Here is a 20,345-nt window from a genome sequence, read left to right as displayed (position 1 = left end):
GCGCGGACTGTCAAAAATGGTGGCAACAGGCTGGCATTAAAGGGGTACTCCGGCGGGGGGGGCATTTTTTTTTCTGACACCAGGGAAGAGGTGGCTGAGGGAAACCACGTCCACTCACCTCCCCGGTTCCAGCAGCGGGTCCCGCATCGCGGCGCTCCGGTCCCGGTCCCTGGCCGCTTCCTGGTGTCTAACAGGGGCCCGACACGATACGTCTCAGGTCCGCTCAGCCAGTCAGTGACAGAGGCGGGATCTGAGCAGACTTGAAACGGATCCCGCATCCGTCACTGACTGGCTGAGCGGACCTGAGACTTGGGCCCGCGTCAGACACCAGGAAGTGTCCAGGAACCGGGGACCGGAGCGCCGCAATGCAGGACCCGCCGCTGGAACCGGGGGAGTGAGTGGACGTCGTTTCCCTCTACTCCCCGGTGTCAGGAAAAAAATGAACCCCCCCGCCGGAGTACCCCTTTAATGTGTTTTCCTCTATTATCCATAACTGGCCAGATACAATGTAAATAACTATGTGGCACTAAGCAACTGACAGTAGCATTTGCTTGGTGTAGTTTGGGCAGAGAGGCGTCTGCTGAGAGTAACAAAGGGATGCATAGGGAACCCTAGTTTGCTGTCCCCTAATGTAGTTTCCACGACGCCCTAAACTAGTAGCTTTTATCTTAAGGGTCCGATGCCTTCACTGCACTGTTATGGGAACTTGTTTCCAGCGGTTTCTCATTTTACACCAGGTATATGTTGTATTTATACGATATCTACACGCTAAATGTGGCTCGCGGCCATCTCAAAATAAGAAAAATTGGGGACCACTGGCTTAACATATTCAGTCTTGTATAGACTATATCTATATTAATAACCACTACTCAGTTTGGAGCTGCTGGTCACCAAGGGTCTGCAGCTGCTGAAAGCTCCTGATATTGCTGGAGGAAGCTGCAGGAAAAATGCAGTATTACACGACACTCAAATGAACGGCCAACCATGTAACATGTGATAGAACTCCAGCTGTCTAGAACAGGTAATGCACCAAGAAGCTATCCCGGCACTACAAACAGTGTACAGTGTAGGGATTTGAATCTGTATAATCTGGAGGAAAGAAGGGAAAGGGGGAGCATGATGAACTTAGGAACAAGAGGCGACAGTGAGAGGTTACTGGGGGAAAGATCAGAAGCAACGTGAGAATATATTACTTTACTGAGTAGTAGATGCTTAGAACAAACTTCAAGCACATGTGGTTGGTAAACCTACAATAACAGAATGTAACCTGCCTGGTATATACAAATATAAGATTGGAAATACTAAAAGGGCAGACTAGATGGACCCAGTGGTCTTTTTCAGCAAATCACTAGCCGTGGTGCTGTCCCACTGGGTGCTGAGCCAGTGATTGGCTCAGCAGCCTGTCACTAAAGAGACTGGGCAAGAAGCATCAGTGATGAGCGAGAAACACGGGCTTTTTGTAAAAAGCAAGGGCTGCACGGACATTGCTGATTATATATATTTATAGCAAGGACAGAAACAATGTGTATATATATATATATATATATATATATATATATACAGTCCTTGCTGCACAATAATCTAGCAGATTATGCGCAGTTTTCATAGCATACTAACTCTTTTTCTGTCTAATGTTAATTGAAGATGATTGAATCTTCCTTTGATAATGTACTTATTTACCATACAAACAATATATGTACTCATATGCAGTCTACAAATGCACGTACATCTAGGTTATTAAACCTAAAAAGATCTAATATTGTTCCATGAGTATCTTACCCCACACTTTTCATCCCCACTGATGGACACTCTTAGATATTCTCGCTCGAATAAAACATCTTTAGAGAAAGTATCCACTAAATCTTCGTGTTCTTCTTTGTACAACCTGAGAAATATAAGAAGGGACAGGAAAATAGAGCACAATGGAATGGAATGAGACGAGGAAGGGAGAGAAAAGGATAAGAGAAAAGATATTATCAGGAGGAATACAGGGCATGGTGACGGGTAGATAGAGAGCGAGCAGCAGGTACAATGGCAGCAAGATAAATGGACACACTCACTGTAAGTCTGAGCTGCTGTCAATTTTCAGAAAATCTTGTTTTGCTCTAAGTAAAATGTCAGGCTCGAGTCTAGGGAGAAACCAACAGTAGATTGGATACATGGATAGGACGGAGAGGAAAGACCAAAGCAAGTAGAAATCATAGGAAAAGAGGATGAAAGAAATACAATAGAGTTAAATAACGATTAGTATACTGTTAGACAATAGAATCACTCAACAGACTTCCATTACTTCACCTCATTGGTTTCCCATAATTCCTTATATATCACATAGTTTCTTCTTTTTTATCCTAATCCTTTAGGTCCAGTTCACACGGAGTAAAACTGGCGGAACTCTCAGCTGCGGAATCCCACCAGCATCCGCGTCATACAGGCTGTCTATGGGAGGTATCGCGCGCCTCCTCTCTCCGTACCTCTGCGCTCAAAAGAATTGACATGTCAATTCTTCCGATCGGAGAGAGGAGGTGTGCGAGCCTTCTCATAGACAGCTTGTATGACACAGAGGCTGACGGGAATTCCGCCAGTTTTACTCCGTATGAACAGGCCCTTAAAGGGGAACTATCAGCGGGTTAGAGGAATCCAACCTACTAACAGCCCCCTAGTGGGCATGGGGTGCTGAGGATGAAGCTAAGTCTGTTACCTTCATGCTCAGCGCCGTTCTTGTGCTATTAGTTGGGAAATCCTGTGCCCAGTAAGCTGTTAGGAGCATAGGAGGTGGGGCTAAGCAGGAGGCGCATCGCTACCCCGGGGCTGGGGGGGTGGTGCTCCTAGTGGCTTACCTGGCAGCGGTTTTGACAACTAACGGCACAGGAATGGCACATGATCCGAGCAATGGGTAAGTGCTCCTGGGGCAGTGCTCCCAGTGGCCTACCTGGCAGCCGTTTTGACAACTAACAGCACAAGAATGGCACAGAGGGTGAAGTAGACAGATGTAGCTTCATCCTCAGCGCCCCATACCCCCTAGCGAGCTATCAGCAGGTTGGATTTGTCTAACCACATGATAGTTCCCCTTTAACAACTATGTTTGGGCTAATCTATATTGGCAGAGTCTCTTTACATATGATATCTTTCTGTTAGTTATAAGCTATGGCCGGAATACCGTTTCTTTTTTTTGGTCTTACTTGATATCTTGACTTATCTGGCGCTCTAGACGCTGTCGTCTTTCCTCAAGCTTCTCAATGGGACTTTCTTCTGGGAATTCATATGGAGCAGAACGCATCTCACTGTCGGCAAGGGAACGGCTGAACAGTTCCTGAAGGAGCGATAAAATGTTACTTTATTTATTAAAAATACAAAAAAATAAACAAAGATATTAAAAGGGGGGGTCTCACAAAGACAGCCCCCATCCCAGTATCAGCCCCCATCCTTAGTAGGAGATGTCCCAGATCTAGCAGAATCCTGCTGTCTATTTATCACATGATGTGAATCCCCATCATATAATAATAGTGGCCACTGCATGGGAGCTGTCTGGCTCCATTCCTGAGGAAGGGCTTGTGGGTATGGCCCGAAACATGTTGGCTCTGTTAGTATGTTCCAGGAATTACTTTTTTTAGATGGATTAAAAGGGTACTCCAGCAAACCTTTCAAATCAACTTGTGCCAGAAAGTGATGGAGATTTGTAATTTACTTCAATAAAAAAAAGACTTCCAGTACTTATCAGCTGCTGTATGTCTTGAAAGAAGTGGTGTATCCTCTCCAGTCTGACACAGTGCTCTCTGCTGCCACCTCTGTCCATGTCAGGAACTGTCCAGAGCAGGAGAGGTTTTCTGTTCAATCTTTTTATTGAAAATTTTTCAAAAGTATTTTAACAAATGCCCAATAAAACATGTATTTGTACAAAGCGCGAGCAGGAGAGGTTTTCTATGGGGATTTGTTGCTGCTCTGGACAGTTCCTGACATGGACAGAGGTGGCAGCAGAGAGCACTGTGTCAGACGGGAAAGAATACACCACTTCCTGCAGGACATACAGCAGCTGATAAGTACTGTAAGACTGGAGATTTTTTTTTAGACACTATTTGATATTTTTCTCTGGAGTACCCCTTTAATAAAGAATGTTTTTTAATCTTCACACTAAAGAGTGTGGATTACAACTTTTCTATGTGACAGGGGGAGCTGGGTTTTCCATAACTGACAAATTATGGAAAGTGCTGCGGAATCAGTTGGCGCTATACAAATAAAAGCATTATTATTAAAGGGGTATTCCACGGCAACAAAACTTTTAATATATTGCTGCCCATTGCGAGACTAACTGTTCCTTCCATACTCAGTCTCCAAAAATCTGTGTGTAAGCCTTTCTCTTTGTCTCTTCTCCCCCCCCCTCCCTTGTGAGACAGCTGATGTAAACAAGTCCTTGGCAGGCTGTATCTGCAACATTGTAGCGTCTTTGTAATGCTGGGAGGGTTATTCTCAAGTTGCTGATTAATTCTTTGTAATCCTCCCAGTATTACAAAAAAGCTACAAAGTTGCAGATAAGGCCTGCCAGGGACTTGTTTACATCAGCCGTCTCAGGAGGGGGAGACAGAGAAAGGCTCACACACAGAAGGAGACTGAATATAAACTGTTAGTCTCACCATGGGCAGCAACATATCAAAAGTTATGTTTGAGTGGAATACCCCTTTAAGCTTTGAAAGAGACATAACATGGGGCATTTTTTATTACCTCTGCTATTTCTTTGTATTTACCCTCCATGGATGTTCTTAATTCTCGGCTCAGCTGCTTTAAACTATGAGGTGTCCCAGAGAAAGATTTGGCCGACTGCAAAATGTGAAGTGGAGACCCCCGAAAGTCTGAAAAAACAAAGTCATCACGTCAGGTAATTATACACATTATTATGCGAAGAAATGAATAGAAAACTGTAAAATATGATACGTAACCTCGAAGGGGAAACCTGATCATGTCTCCGAAACAACTGGACAGTAAGCTGCATTATGGCGGTCTCAAACATTCCTGTTACCAGTACGCTGTAATACTGACTATACGCAGAAACTGCAGGCATAGATCTCTCCTATCATTACAACAATACCAGTACTCTGCACAGTTCCAGCACTCTGCACAGTTCCAGCACTCTGCACAGTTCCAGCATTCTGCACAGTTCCAGCACTCTGCACAGTTCCAGCACTCTGCACAGTTCCAGCACTCTGCACAGTTCCAGCACTCTGCACAGTTCCAGCACTCTGCACAGTTCCAGCACTCTGCACAGTTCACACCAACTGAGAAATGGTTCCGTTTTGTACAAACAGAGTGAATAAATATATAATCCTTTCCAAAGAATATGCTATAAGGGTATGTTCACACTGAGAAAAAGTGGAGGAATTCCCGCCTGCCTCCATGTCACGCAGCGTTTCTATGGGATGGCTCGCTCGCCCCCGCTCAGAACTGACACTCCCACTCTGACACTGAGGCAGGCGGGATTTCCTTCACTTTTTCTCAGTGTGAACATACTCTAAATGACTGATAGACGTGGGTCTAACAAAGGTTCTTTCTATCCTTACAGGGAGCCCTTTTATTACACGGGGCACAGCAGAGGCCCAGGGTTATATCCTCTGCACCAAAGGCCATCATTTCCTGACTGCTCACAGGACATGTCTGTGAGATCTCCCGTGTGCTTTGTAAGTCTCCACCTCTCTATACATTTATAATAGTGGATTAGGCTCAGACTCAGATGACAGCTAGAAATCTCACATCAACCAATCAGGATGTGGCTCCAGGGTCTGAACTACCTCACACCATCCAGCAGGGGGCAACACTTGGACCATCAGCCATAATATAGTATAGATATCACATTACCTCATATGGTAGCCTGGTACAGACCCTGTATATATGTAACCCTCAGCAGAGACCCCAGCAGATGCATCCCGCACACTATAGTGTCTGTGTATAGTGTCTGACCAATGACCAATACAAGGTAAGGTGATGGTGACTGGATGTGCTCAGCATACTCCCTGCCCCTTATACCCCTCTCATCTCTCCTCAGCCCCTCATACCCCTCTCATCCCTCCTCAGCCCCTTATACCCCTCTCATCCCTCCTCAGCCCCTCATACCCCTCTCATCCCTCCTCAGCCCCTCATACCCCTCTCATCCCTCCTCAGCCCCTTATACCCCTCTCATCCCTCCTCAGCCCCTCATACCCCTCTCATCCCTCCTCAGAACCTCCTGACCCCCCCTCTCATCCCTCCTGACCCCCTCTCATGCCTCCATGTACCCTCCTGACCCCCCTCTGATCCCTCCTGACCCCCTCTCATGCCTCCATGTACCCTCCTGACCCCCTCTCATGCCTCCATGTACCCTCCTGACCCCCTCTCATGCCTCCATGTACCCTCCTGACCCCCTCTGATACCTCCTGACTCTGTCCTCAGCCCCTTTTACCTCTGATCCCTCCTGACCCCCTCTGATCCCTCCTCACCCCCCCCCCCATCACTCCTGACCCCCTCTGATCCCTCCTCACCCCCCCCATCACTCCTGACCCCCTCTGATCCCTCCTGACCCCCTCTGATCCCTCCTCACCCCCCCATCACTCCTGACCCCCTCTGATCCCTCCTGACCCCCCCCATCACTCCTGACCCCCTCTGATCCCTCCTGACCCCCTCTGATCCCTCCTCACCCCCCCCCATCACTCCTGACCTCCTCTGATCCCTCCTCACCCCCCCCATCACTCCTGACCCCCTCTGATCCCTCCTCACCCCCCCATCACTCCTGACCCCCTCTGATCCCTCCTGACCCCCTCTGATCCCTCCTCCCCCCCCCCCCATCACTCCTGACCCCCTCTGATCCCTCCTCACCCCCCCCATCACTCCTGACCCCCTCTGATCCCTCCTCACCCCCCCATCACTCCTGACCCCCTCTGATCCCTCCTCACCCCCCCATCACTCCTGACCCCCTCTGATCCCTCCTCACCCCCCCCCCCCATCACTCCTGACCTCCTCTGATCCCTCCTCACCCCCCCCCCCATCACTCCTGACCCCCTCTGATCCCTCCTCACCCCCCCCCCATCACTCCTGACCCCCTCTGATCCCTCCTCACCCCCCCCATCACTCCTGACCCCCTCTGATCCCTCCTGACCCCCCCCCCCATCACTCCTGACCCCCTCTGATCCCTCCTCACCCCCCCATCACTCCTGACCCCCCTCTGATCCCTCCTGACCCCTCTGATCTCTCCTGACCCCCTTTGATCCCTCCTGCACCCCCTTTGATCCCTCCTGCACCCCCTCTCATGCCTCCTCACCCCTCCCCCCATCACTCCTGACCCCCTCTGATCCCTCCTCACCCCCCCCCCCCCCCCCCCCCCCCCCCGTGCCCTGGCATAGGGATTTCCTGCTGGCAGTGCCCATACAGATGGCCGGGGCCCGAGTCTCCTTACTTCCCTCACATCCTGTTTACCTTGTCACTGACTACCTGCGATCCTCCTGCCTCCCGTACAGACACCGTGCGTTACCGCACAGCTCTGCCCCCGGGACACTGCGTCCCGGTACAGCTCAATCACTTTGTGTCCCCATCAGGCTTCAGCTTGCCTGTGTCCCCAGCCCCCGGCCTCCCTCCGGCTGCCCCTGCCCCCTCCCCTCCTACCAGCCCCATCTCTCCCCGGTGCGCACACAACTGACCGTACAGCTGTTCCCGGACTGACGCGTACAGCCGGCGGACTCCCCCTCCACTCTGTAAGTCTGTGGAACTGTCCTCGCCGCAGTCCCGAAAGAGCAAGAGGAACTAGCGGCTACGACTGTACCAAGTGGTTAGTCAGAAGGGGAGACCTGCATACCCGATGCTCAGCTGCAGAGCTGCTGTGTGAGGGAGGAGGGGGGAGCTGTCACATTGGAAGAGACAGTGCCGGCCACTGAGAGGGAAGAGACAGTGCCGGCTACTGAGAGGGAAGAGACAGTGCCGGCTACTGAGAGGGAAGAGACAGTGCAGAGAGAGGACAGTGAGAGAGGAGAGACAGTGCAGAGAGAGGACAGTGAGAGAGGAGAGACAGTGCAGAGAGAGGACAGTGAGAGAGGAGAAACAGTGCAGAGAGAGGAGAGACAGTGCAGAGAGAGGAGAGACAGTGCAGAGAGAGGACAGTGAGAGAGGAGAGACAGTGCAGAGAGAGGACAGTGAGAGAGGAGAGACAGTGCAGAGAGAGGACAGTGCAGAGAGAGGAGAGACAGTGCAGAGAGGAGAGACAGTGCAGAGAGAGGACAGTGAGAGAGGAGAGACAGTGCAGAGAGAGGAGAGACAGTGCAGAGAGAGGACAGTGCAGAGAGAGGAGAGACAGTGCAGAGAGAGGACAGTGAGAGAGGAGAGACAGTGCAGAGAGAGGAGAAACAGTGCAGAGAGAGGAGAGACAGTGCAGAGAGGAGAGACAGTGCAGAGAGAGGACAGTGAGAGAGGAGAGACAGTGCAGAGAGAGGACAGTGAGAGAGGAGAGACAGTGCCGGCCACTGAGAGGGAAGAGACAGTGCAGAGAGAGGACAGTGAGAGAGGACAGTGAGAGAGGAGAGACAGTGCAGAGAGAGGACAGTGAGAGAGGAGAGACAGTGCAGAGAGAGGAGAGACAGTGCAGAGAGAGGACAGTGCAGAGAGAGGACAGTGAGAGAGGAGAGACAGTGCAGAGAGAGGACAGTGAGAGAGGAGAAACAGTGCAGAGAGAGGAGAGACAGTGCAGAGAGAGGACAGTGAGAGAGGAGAGACAGTGCAGAGAGAGGACAGTGAGAGAGGAGAGACAGTGCAGAGGGCAGTGAGAGAGGAGAGACAGTGCAGAGAGAGGACAGTGAGAGAGGAGAGACAGTGCAGAGAGAGGACAGTGAGAGAGGAGAGACAGTGCAGAGAGGACAGTGAGAGAGGAGAGACAGTGCAGAGAGAGGACAGTGAGAGAGGAGAGACAGTGCAGAGAGAAGAGAGACAGTGCAGAGAGAGGACAGTGAGAGAGGAGAGACAGTGCAGAGAGAGGACAGTGAGAGAGGAGAGACAGTGCAGAGAGGACAGTGAGAGAGGAGAGACAGTGCAGAGAGAGGACAGTGAGAGAGGAGAGACAGTGCAGAGAGAGGACAGTGAGAGAGGAGAAACAGTGCAGAGAGAGGAGAGACAGTGCAGAGAGAGGAGAGACAGTGCAGAGAGAGGAGAGACAGTGCAGAGAGAGGACAGTGAGAGAGGAGAGACAGTGCAGAGAGAGGAGAGACAGTGCAGAGAGAGGACAGTGCAGAGAGAGGAGAGACAGTGCAGAGAGAGGGCAGTGAGAGAGGAGAAACAGTGCAGAGAGAGGAGAGTGAGAGAGGAGAGACAGTGCAGAGAGAGGAGAGTGAGAGAGGAGAGACAGTGCAGAGAGAGGACAGTGAGAGAGGACAGTGAGAGAGGAGAGACAGTGCAGAGAGAGGAGAGTGAGAGAGGAGAGACAGTGCTGAGAGAGGAGAGTGAGAGAGGAGAGACAGTGCAGAGAGAGGACAGTGAGAGAGGACAGTGAGAGAGGAGAGACAGTGCAGAGAGAGGAGAGACAGTGCAGAGAGAGGACAGTGAGAGAGGAGAGACAGTGCAGAGAGAGGACAGTGAGAGAGGAGAGACAGTGCTGAGAGAGGACAGTGAGAGAGGAGAGACAGTGCAGAGAGAGGACAGTGCAAAGAGAGGGCAGTGAGAGAGGAGAGACAGTGCAGAGAGAGGACAGTGAGAGAGGAGAGACAGTGCAGAGAGAGGACAGTGAGAGAGGAGAGACAGTGCCGGCTGCTGAGAGAGGAGAGACAGTGCAGAGAGAGGACAGTGAGAGAGGGAGACAGTGCAGAGAGAGGACAGTGAGAGAGGAGAGACAGTGGAGAGAGAGGGCAGTGAGAGAGGAGAGACAGTGCTGAGAGAGGGCAGTGAGAGAGGAGAGACAGTGGAGAGAGAGGGCAGTGAGAGAGGAGAGACAGTGCTGAGAGAGGGCAGTGAGAGAGGAGAGACAGTGGAGAGAGAGGGCAGTGAGAGAGGAGAGACAGTGCTGAGAGAGGGCAGTGAGAGAGGACAGTGCCGGGTGCTAAGAGAGGGGAGACAGTGCTGAGAGGGGATGGTGCTGAGAGAGAGGGGAGACAGTGCTGAGAGGGGGCAGTGAGAGAGGACAGTGCCTGCTGCTGAGAGGGGAGACAATGCTGAGAGGGGACGGTGCCGGCTGCCAAGAGAGAGGACAGTGAGAGAGGGGACAGTGGCCGCTGAGAGAGGGGACGGTGCTGAGACAGTTAGAGGACGGTGCCGGCTGCTGCTGACAGTTCACACTGGGCATCTCTTCGCGTCTATATGGGAGGGGTTGGAGCTTATCAGGGAATAAGTAAGACATGTCAGTGAGTGGATGACAGGACAGCCATAGTGCTGCACTGTGAGGAGGAGGCCATGGATGCTTACATAAGACACAGGGTCAGCAGACCGCACCAGACGGGGATCAGCAGGAATATCAGGGGCCCACAGGGGGGACAGCGGCACCACCATCACAGCCAGGGACACCACCATCACAGCCAGGAACACCACCATCACAGCCAACACCACCATCACAGCCAGCACCACCATCACAGCCAGCACCACCATCACAGCCAGGGACACCACCATCACAGCCAGGGACACCACCATCACAGCCAACACCACCATCACAGCCAGCACCACCATCACAGCCAGCGCCACCATCACAGCCAGCACCACCACCATCACAGCCAGGTACACCACCATCACAGCCAGGAACACCACCATTACAGCCAGGGACATCACCATCACAGCCAGGGACACCACCATCACAGCCAGGGACACCACCATCACAGCCAGGGGAACCATCACAACCAGCACCACCATCACAGCCTGGGACACCACCATGACAGCCAGGGACACCACCATGACAGCCAGCATCACCATCACGGCCAGAGACACCACCATCACAGCCAGCACCACCATCACGGCCAGGGACACCACCATCACAGCCAGCACCACCATCACAGCCAGGGACACCACCATCACAGCCAGGGACACCACCATCACAGCCAGGAACACCATCATCACAGCCAGCGCCACCATCACAGCCAGGGACATCACCATCACAGCCAGGGACATCACCATCACAGCCAGGTACACCACCATTACAGCCAGGGACATCACCATCACAGCCAGGGGAACCATCACAACCAGCACCACCATCACAGCCAGCACCACCATCACAGCCTGGGACACCACCATGACAGCCAGGGACACCATCATGACAGCCAGCATCACCATCACGGCCAGGGACACCACCATCACAGCCAGCACCACCATCACAGCCAGGGACACCACCATCACAGCCAGGGACACCACCATCACAGCCAGGGACACCACCATCACAGCCAGGGACACCACCATCACAGCCAGGAACACCATCATCACAGCCAGGGACACCACCATTAGCCAGGGGCAGCTCTATCACAGCCAGGACCTCCATAACAGCCAGCACCACCATCAGAGCAAGGGACACCACCACTGTAGCTAGGGACACCACCATCAGAGCAAGGGACACCACCATTGCCGCCAGGGGCTGGAATCTGTTCTATGGAAACAATAGAAGTATCTAACCTTGTAATATCTCCCTATTGTGCGCGGGGCACTGAGGAGGAAGGGAAGTTTCTGGCACCATTTCTGTGTAGTTAGCAGCTTAATCCCAATTTAGGGTCCTATTATACTGAGCGATTTTTAACGACTAACGATAAACGAGATTGAGATTGTTTATCGTTAACCTGAAATCGTTCACCATATTACACAGAACAATAATCGTTAGTCACGATCGTTACAATGATCGTTTATTCCTTCTGATCCCAGAAAAACAATGAACAATGTGCAATTACACTGAACGCTTAGGGCGACATTTATCATTTGCCCCTTTTTTTGCGAATATTTTTAGCACTGTGCACTGGCTTATATGTTTGCAGCCTAGTAAGGTATTTATGAACATTCACATGTTGGTTCATAAATCACCTACTATAGCTTCCCTGGCGCTGTGCATTTTACTGCAGGTATTCATGAATTGACCCTGGTTAAAAAAGTTCCGCTACCCTGGGACTGGAGTACAGATGCGAACGAAAATGCAAAAATTTCAAAATTCTCACATGATAAATCCCGGCTGAGAATATTCTTACGGATAACCACGCCCACAAATGTCAAGAAGGCAAAAAACTGGAGTAAGCTGTCATATTCACACATACACCGAGCTACACTGTTTAGTAAATCTGACGAAGGGCTGTGCACATCACACATACGCCAAAAAATACTAAGGAGTACAAGGTACACTGCTTGATACATGTCCCCCTTAGTGAAAAAACGCGGAACTTGAGCGAATGAACGTGGAATTCCAGCGAATGATTAGTGAACGATTAACGATAATTTTAGGTTCAGATCTAAATCAACGACATTTTTCGATCGTTGCCTGCAGTTACACAGAACGATTATTGTTTAAATTCGAACGATTTAATGATTTTTCGCACGATAATCGTCCCGTGTAATAGGGCCCTTAGTGTTTTGGCACCGAGGGGCGGGGCCGGCCGGGGGCAGATGGGTATTCCCATCGCCAGTGCACTAAATGCCTAAATAGCTTAAAGATTCAACCGCTTAATACACGGAAATGGCGCAGAGGATGAAGGTAACAAATCCCATTGTAGAAGTATTCCTCGCAGGGAGAGTAGATTAGTTTTTTTTAAGTAAAGAACGGACGCTGATTGCAGTTGCCTCAGCGTCCGTTCTTTACTGCACAGGCGGCATTGCATTGAAGCCAATGCAATGCCGCCCGCTGTGTTCTCACATCGTTATTCTAATGCCCGATCTTTAGAACGGGCGTTAAAATAATGTGCCTGTCAATTATTTCTGGACGCTGTTCAGTGAACAGCGTCCGGGAACATCAGCTGTTCACACAACGCAATGTGCAGCGCGGCCGCACATTGCATTGGAGTGATTGGCTAATTGATTTGCGGGCACAGCCGCCGGTGCCTGCAAATCAATTGGGAAAAAAGAACGTGCCTGCAGCCGATACGGAGGTATCGGCTGCAGGGACGGGTTGAGTGCAGCCCGGCGGCCGGCTGTTTAACAGCGGCTGTTGCTATGCAACGGACGTTGTTAAATGGCATGTGAACATAGCCTGCATGTGTAAATTCCGTATGTTATGCCATAATTTTTTGTACAGCGCTCTGGAATCAAGAGCACTTTGACCCTTTAAGGATCTTAAGGATCAGGTGCCAATTTTGACTTTGGCATTTTCACTGTTTCTTCCTCGCCTTCTCAGTGATATATATTTTTCCACCTCCAGGGCTGGTTGGGGTGTCATATTTTTCTTTTTAGTGCTTTTTTTGCTGATATAAAACAAAGAATCAGCAATCCTGGTGCTTTTTTGCTTTTTTAGTTTGCACCATTCACTATGCAGGAACACTATTGTTATGTTTTCCTAGATCAGACAATTACACATGCTGCCATATATACAGTATAATGTTTTTTTTATTTTTATATGTTTTATAAGTAAAATGGTAAAGGGGGGACTGTTACATTCATTCATTACAGTGATTACAATGGTCAATGTAAGACTCTATCAGAAGACTGCACAAAGGTAAGTAGTTTACCTTAAAGGGGTTATCCAGCGCTAAAAAAACATGACTACTTTTCCCCCTCTCTTGTCTCCAGTTCAGGTGTGGTTTGCAATTAAGCTTCATTCACTTCAATGGAACTCCCCCCAATCTGGAGACAAGAGAGGGGAAAAAGTTGCCATGTTTTTGTAGCGCTGGATAACCCCTTTAAGTGACAGGAGCCGTTCGTATCACTGATGGAGCGGGCACAACTTAGTCTGTATCCTGTTCGTGACGCCAAAGTTGCGCTGGGGCTAACCCGCTGAGGGTAGTAGTAGGTGGTAGTACTGGGTAGGACCCGGGCAGCCAGTTGCCAGATGTTATGTCACGGTATAGGCACGAGGGGAGCTGACTGACCCACGGGAACCTGACCATGCGGGGCGCGGGCGATTCTTCGTTGTCCCTAGTCAAGGCACCAATAACTGCAGTGCTGCGAGCAGCCGGACTATCGCGCGATGACTGTTTACACGGAACGATCGGCGATTTTTTTGCGAACGACGATTTAAGAACCTGTTAAAAGATCGAAATGAACGATTTCTCGCTCGTCGTTCGCCGCGTTTACACGTACGATTATCGTTCGAATTCGATCGTTATCGTGCAAATTTCCACGATAATCGTTCTGTGTAAACCCAGCATTAGGGTCCATTTACACAGAAAGATTATCTGACAGATTATCTGCCAAAGATTTGAAGCCAAAGCCAGAAACAGACTATAAACAGAGATCAGGTCATAAAGGAAAGCCTGAGATTTCTTCTCTTTTCAAATCCATTCCTGGTTTTGGCTTCAAATCTTTGGCAGATAATCTGTCAGATAATCTTTCTGTGTAAATGGACCCTTAAATGTTGCGATCAGCTGCGGCCTGTCTGAAAGCAGCTGGTCATCACTCTCTGTGAAGCGAGTTCAATACCCTCTAGTCAATAGATAGGATGATTAGTAATTGCAATTTTTTATAACATTCTGGAGTATATGCAAATTGCCATTGCCATGAAGCAAATTAATATGTGTATCATTCTCAAAACTTTTGGCCATGACTGTAGATCTAACTGTGCTCAGGGCTTAGTTAAATAGAAAAAGAAACTCTACTTGCCCACCTTGCTGCCACACCGCCACTGCCATCTCCGGTTTGGACCCCTGGATGAGGCAGAACTCCACTTCTGTACTGCAAAATACTGTGATGGCAGGGTGTAACAGGAGGATTAATATGGCAGCCCATGACAACCATGCTGAACCCTGCAGAGAAGTGGGGTAGGAAGGTGATCGGTTAACCCCACATCTGTATTTATTCTGATCGCCATTGGAGTAGGAAAGGAATTTTCTCCCAGTGATGGGGCAATTGTCATCTGTCTCATAGGGGGTTTTCGCCTTCCCCTGGATCAACACAGTAGGGTTTTCCTAGGTTGAACCTGATGGACTCTTGTCTTCTTTCAACCTTATTAACTATGTTACTGCGTATAATACAGCCAGCATGCACTGACGGCCCAGTGCAAGTCAGCAGACGTCACCAAGGGTTTAAAGGGGTATTCTGGGACGTTTACATTGATAAGCTATCCTCAGGGTAAGCTATCAATGTCTTATCTGTGACGTATCGAGAACCCCCACCAATCAGCTGTGCTGCAGAGCCACGGTTCCAGCACACATACAAAGAATGGGACTGGAAATGGTTGGTGATATTCACTGTGTAGTGGCAGTGCCTGGTTACTGCAGCTTAGCTCCCATTCACACGGGTGTCTGACACAAGCCTCCCTATAAAGCAAGCGCAATGTATCCTTCATGTACCCTGTATTGAAGGAGATAAGGTGACTGACCATGAGAATAGCTACTTCTCAGTGTATTCAGAATAAGGCTTTCACAATTACAGTATGGCTTCAGCTCCAGCATTTGCAGAGGCTGAGGTTTCAGAGGAACTTGCCCGTATAAAGTTGAATAAGGCGATGGGTCCAGACGGTGTCCACCCCAAGGTTCTTAAAAAACTCTGTTCTGTGATTGCTGTCCCCCTGATGGGTCTGTATAGCCAATGGCCAATGTTATACCCATCCACTCTAAGGGTAAAAATGATGGAAACACTTCTACAAAAGACGATAACATCATCTAAGAATCAACAACTTGACCCAAACCAGCTTAGCTTTAACAGCAGACCATGTCAGACTCATCTCATCGATTTCTTTCATTATGTCACAAAAGTGCTGGATGAAGGTGCCGGGGATATAGCCCATCTGGACTTCCACAAAGCCTTTGATACAGTTCCCCATAAAGACTAAATGCCTGGATAGTTTAGTGGATTTGTGGTTGGCTGAAGGATAGATATCAGAGGGTTGTTGTTACTAGTGTATATTTCGAGCGGAGACTGGTTACAAGTGGTGTGCCACAAGGGTCTGTTCTGGGTCCTGTTCTTTTTTATATGTTTGTACGTGACATAGGAGAAGGGTTGGTAGGTAAGGATAGTGACATAGGAGAAGGGTTGGTAGGTAAGTATAGTGACATAGGAGAAGGTGTGGTAGGTAAGGATAGTGATATAGGAGAAGGTGTGGTAGGTAAGGATAGTGACATAGGAGAAGGGTTGGTAGGTAAGGATAGTGACATAGGAGAAGGGTTGGTAGGTAAGGATAGTGACATAAGAGAAGGGTTGGTAGGTAAGGATAGTGACATAGGAGAAGGGTTGGTAGGTAAGTATAGTGACATAGGAGAAGGTGTGGTAAGTAAAGATAGTGACATAGGAGAAGGGTTGGTAGGTAAGGATAGTGACATAGGAGAAGGGTTGGTAGGTAAGGATAGTGACATAGGAGACGGGTTGGTAGGTAAGGATAGTGACATAGGAGAAGGTTTGGTAGGTAAGGATAGTGACTGAGGAGAAGGTTTGGTAGGTAAGGATAGTGATATAGGAGAAGGTTTGGCAGGTAAGGATAGTGATATAGGAGAAGGTTTGGTAGGTAAGGATAGTGATATAGGAGAAGGGTTGGCAGGTAAGTATAGTGACATAGGAGAAGGGTTGGTAGGTAAGTATAGTGACATAGGAGAAGGTTTGTAGGTAAGGATAGTGACATAGGAGAAGGTTTGGTAGGTAAGGATAGTGACTGAGGAGAAGGTTTGGTAGGTAAGGATAGTGACATAGGGGAATGTTTGGGAGGTAAGGATAGTGACATAGGAGAAGGTTTGGTAGGTAAGGATAGTGACATAGGAGAAGGGTTGGTAGGTAAGGATAGTGACATAGGAGAAGGTTTGGTAGGTAAGGATAGTGACATAGAAGAAGGGTTGGTAGGTAAGGATAGTGATATAGGAGAAGGTTTGGTAGGTAAGAATAGTGACATAGGAGAAGGTTTGGTAGGTAAGGATAGTGACATAGGAGAAGGGTTGGTAGGTAAGGATAGTGACATAGGAGAAGGGTTGGTAGGTAAGGATAGTGACATAGGAGAAGGTTTGGTAGATAAGGATAGTGACATAGGAGAAGGGTTGGTAGGTAATGATAGTGACATAGGAGAAGGGTTGGTAGGTAAGGATAGTGACATTGGAGAAGGGTTGGTAGGTAAGGATAGTGACATAGGAGAAGGTTTGGTAGGTAAGGATAGTGACATAGGAGAAGGTTTGGTAGGTAAGAATAGTGACATAGGAGAAGGTTTGGTAGGTAAGGATAGTGACATAGGAGAAGGTTTGGTAGGTAAGGATAGTGATATAGGAGAAGGTTTGGTAGGTAAGGATAGTGACATAGGAGAAGGGTGGGCAGGTAAGGTCTGTAGCTGAGGACACAAAAGTGTGCAATAGGGTTGATATTCCTGGAGGTGTCAGTAATATGGAAATTTATTTAGCTTTGCTAGATGGGTGATCCAAACAATGGAGACTGCAGCTCAATGTTTCCAAATGTAAAATAATGCACTTTATCCTTTATCTAAGTATATCGGCAATTCTGTGTTAGCAAAGACTTCAAAAGAGAAGGATTTCGGGGTAGTGATTTCTGACAGCCTTGAAGGGAATCAATCAGCACGATTGTGCTTATATGGTTCCCAGCTGCACAGTATAGAGCTACTGCGAAGCTCCCTGAGGCTACCAGCCGCGTCTGCGGCAGTAGCTTTAGATGAGGGACAAAGTAGTTTTAATTGGGCGCGCCAGGCAAGGAGAGGGGCGGCAACTAGTCATCTAAGTGTTGAACCGTCCGTGGCTAGTCACAGCTCTGTGCCTGTCAGTGCGCAATGCAGAGATTATTTACAGGCAGAGAGGCCACTACAACTCTCTCTGCATGTCAATCATGTCTGCACTGCACGCTGCCAGACAGAAAGTCGTGACTAGAAAACCAGGAGTCCAACAGCATCCAAGTGGAATAGAAAGCAGTGACTAGTTACGGACGGCTCCCTGCCCATATGACTAGTTGCTGCCCCTCTCTTGGCCTGGCGCGCCTGATTAAAGGTACTTTTTCCCCCATCTAAAGCTATGGCCACAGGCACGGCTGGTAGTCCCAGGGAGCTGCGCAGTAGCTCAATACGGTGCAGCTGAGAACCATATCAGCACAATGGTGCTGATTGATTACCTTAAAAATGAGTCACCAGTGTAACCAGGTGGTAGGGAAAGCTAATTATATGCTAGGGTTGTGGGGGACATAACAGTGCTCCTGTGGGGTCTGCGGGGGACATAACAGTGTTCCTGTGGGGTCTGCGGGGGACATAACAGTGCTCCTGTGGGGTCTGCGGGGGACATAACAGTGCTCCTGTGGGGTCTCCTGGGGACATAACAGTGCTCCTGTGGGGTCTGCGGGGGACATAACAGTGTTCCTGTGGGGTCTGCGGGGGACATAACAGTGCTCCTGTGGGGTCTGCGGGGGACATAACAGTGCTCCTGTGGGGTCTGCGGGGAACATAACAGTGCTCCTGTGAGGTCTGGGGGGACATAACAGTGCGCCTGTGGAGTCTGCGGGGGACATAACAGTGTTCCTGTGGAGCCTGCGGGGGACATAACAGTGCTCCTGTGGGGTCTGCGGGGGACATAACAGTGCGCCTGTGGAGTCTGCGGGGGACATAACAGTGTTCCTGTGGAGCCTGCGGGGGACATAACAGTGCTCCTGTGGGGTCTGCGGGGGACATAACAGTGCTCCTGTGGGGTCTGCGGGGGACATAACAGTGCTCCTGTGGGGTCTGCAGGGGACATAACAGTGCGCCTGTGGAGTCTGCGGGGGACATAACAGTGTTCCTGTGGGGTCTGCGGGGGACATAACAGTGCTCCTGTGGAGCCTGCGGGGGACATAACAGTGTTCCTGTGGAGCCTGCGGGGGACATAACAGTGTTCCTGTGGGGTCTGCGGGGGACATAACAGTGCTCCTGTGAGGTCTGCGGGGGACATAACAGTGCTCCTGTGGGGTCTGCGGGGGACATAACAGTGCTCCTGTGAGGTCTGCGGGGGACATAACAGTGCTCCTGTGGGGTCTGCGGGGGACATAACAGTGCTCCTGTGGGGTCTGCGGGGGACATAACAGTGCTCCTGTGGGGTCTGCGGGGGACATAACAGTGCTCCTGTGAGGTCTGCGGGGGACATAACAGTGCTCCTGTGGGGTCTGCGGGGGACATAACAGTGTTCCTGTGGGGTCTGCAGGAAACATAACAGTGCTCCTGTGGGGTCTGCGGGAAACATAACAGTGCTCCTGTGAGAAGAGCATGTCACTGGATTTTGTGAAAACCATGACAGCAATGAACAGTGGGCAGCCCGGGTATGTATATGGCACTGTTATGTCTTCTGCAGCCTCAGCAACATGGATCAATAGTATATGCTGACAAACCCTAGACCACCCATGACATACCCGTGCGCCATTATTTGCTGTGTAACTATGAAGCGAGCTCAGCAGCTGAGCTCATTTCATAGAGGGTGAGGGCTGAGCTGCTGTCAGCAGCTGGGCCCTCAACATCAATGACGGGCAGCTATAATGCTGCAGCCCTTCCTTAACCCCTTAAACACCACAATTAAGAAATGACGCCTTTCGTCAACTCCCCTCCACGGATAATTGTGCATGATTTTCTGAGGAAGGGAGGTGACATCCTGAAGAGGCGTCATTTCTGTGCAATTACTGGAATAAAACCTTTTTATCGATTATACGTGAGTCTACGTCCGTTTCAGCTCTGGTCTTCGCAAGTACCCCCTTTCTTATTTTGAGTTGTACTATTATACAGGCTCCATTTCGGGAGCATGCCAGGGTACCATCAGATCCTCTATTGCACCTGTTTACTACATCCCCGTACCCCATTGTGGGGCGATATGCATAAAGCCCAAGTGGCTATTAGGTGATCACATTTATAAGGCTGGGTTCACACTATGTATATTTGAGGCTGTATTTGTGAGGCTGTATAGCAACCAAAACCAGGAGTGGATTGAAAACACAGAAAGGCTATGTTCACATAATGTTGTAATTGAGTGGATGGCCGTCATTTAATGGCAAATATTTGCTGTTATTTTAAAACAACGGCTGTTATATTGAAATAATGGAAGTTATTTACCGTTATATGGCGGCCATCCACTCAATTTCAACATTGTGTGAACAGATCCTTTCTGGGTTTTCAATCCACTCCTGGTTTTGGTTGCTATGAGGACCTGACATGAGGACCAAATACAGCCTGAAATATACATAGTGTGAACCCAGCCTTACTGTTACTGTTCCTCCACGTTCTCCCACTGTATCACAGGAGGCGCTGTGGCCCTTGTTTGTTCTTTTTGTATTAACCCCTTTAAAAGATCAGGTTCAGAATTTATTTGTGTAATCTT

The 20,345-nt window shown here is 49.5% G+C and overlaps 1 protein-coding gene across 7 annotated transcripts in view; it reads right to left on the bottom strand.

Moving 5' to 3' along the window:
• The window catches only part of AMPD2 (adenosine monophosphate deaminase 2), a 117,231-nt gene that overhangs the window by 41,188 nt on the left and 55,698 nt on the right, over positions 1–20,345 (bottom strand). For 3 of the 7 annotated variants that reach the window (XM_069944412.1, XM_069944409.1, XM_069944415.1), the window contains exons 2-5: positions 4,717–4,844; positions 3,180–3,310; positions 2,061–2,129; positions 1,780–1,885 (exon numbers count right to left, since the gene is read on the bottom strand). In XM_069944412.1, coding sequence (XP_069800513.1) covers positions 1,780–1,885; positions 2,061–2,129; positions 3,180–3,310; positions 4,717–4,844 — 434 coding nt within the window. Of the gene's footprint in view, positions 1–1,779; positions 1,886–2,060; positions 2,130–3,179; positions 3,311–4,716; positions 4,845–4,931; positions 5,057–7,434; positions 7,566–7,655; positions 7,776–7,810; positions 7,905–20,345 lie in introns of those variants that run through there. The other 4 variants (XM_069944416.1, XM_069944414.1, XM_069944417.1 and 1 more) reach the window with 4 other exon arrangements.

The sequence above is a fragment of the Dendropsophus ebraccatus genome, chromosome 11 (assembly GCF_027789765.1).
Source record: "Dendropsophus ebraccatus isolate aDenEbr1 chromosome 11, aDenEbr1.pat, whole genome shotgun sequence".
Lineage (NCBI taxonomy): Eukaryota > Metazoa > Chordata > Amphibia > Anura > Hylidae > Dendropsophus > Dendropsophus ebraccatus.
The sequence above is the reverse complement of the archived record's forward strand: the minus strand, read 5'-3'. Positions and strand labels throughout refer to the sequence as shown.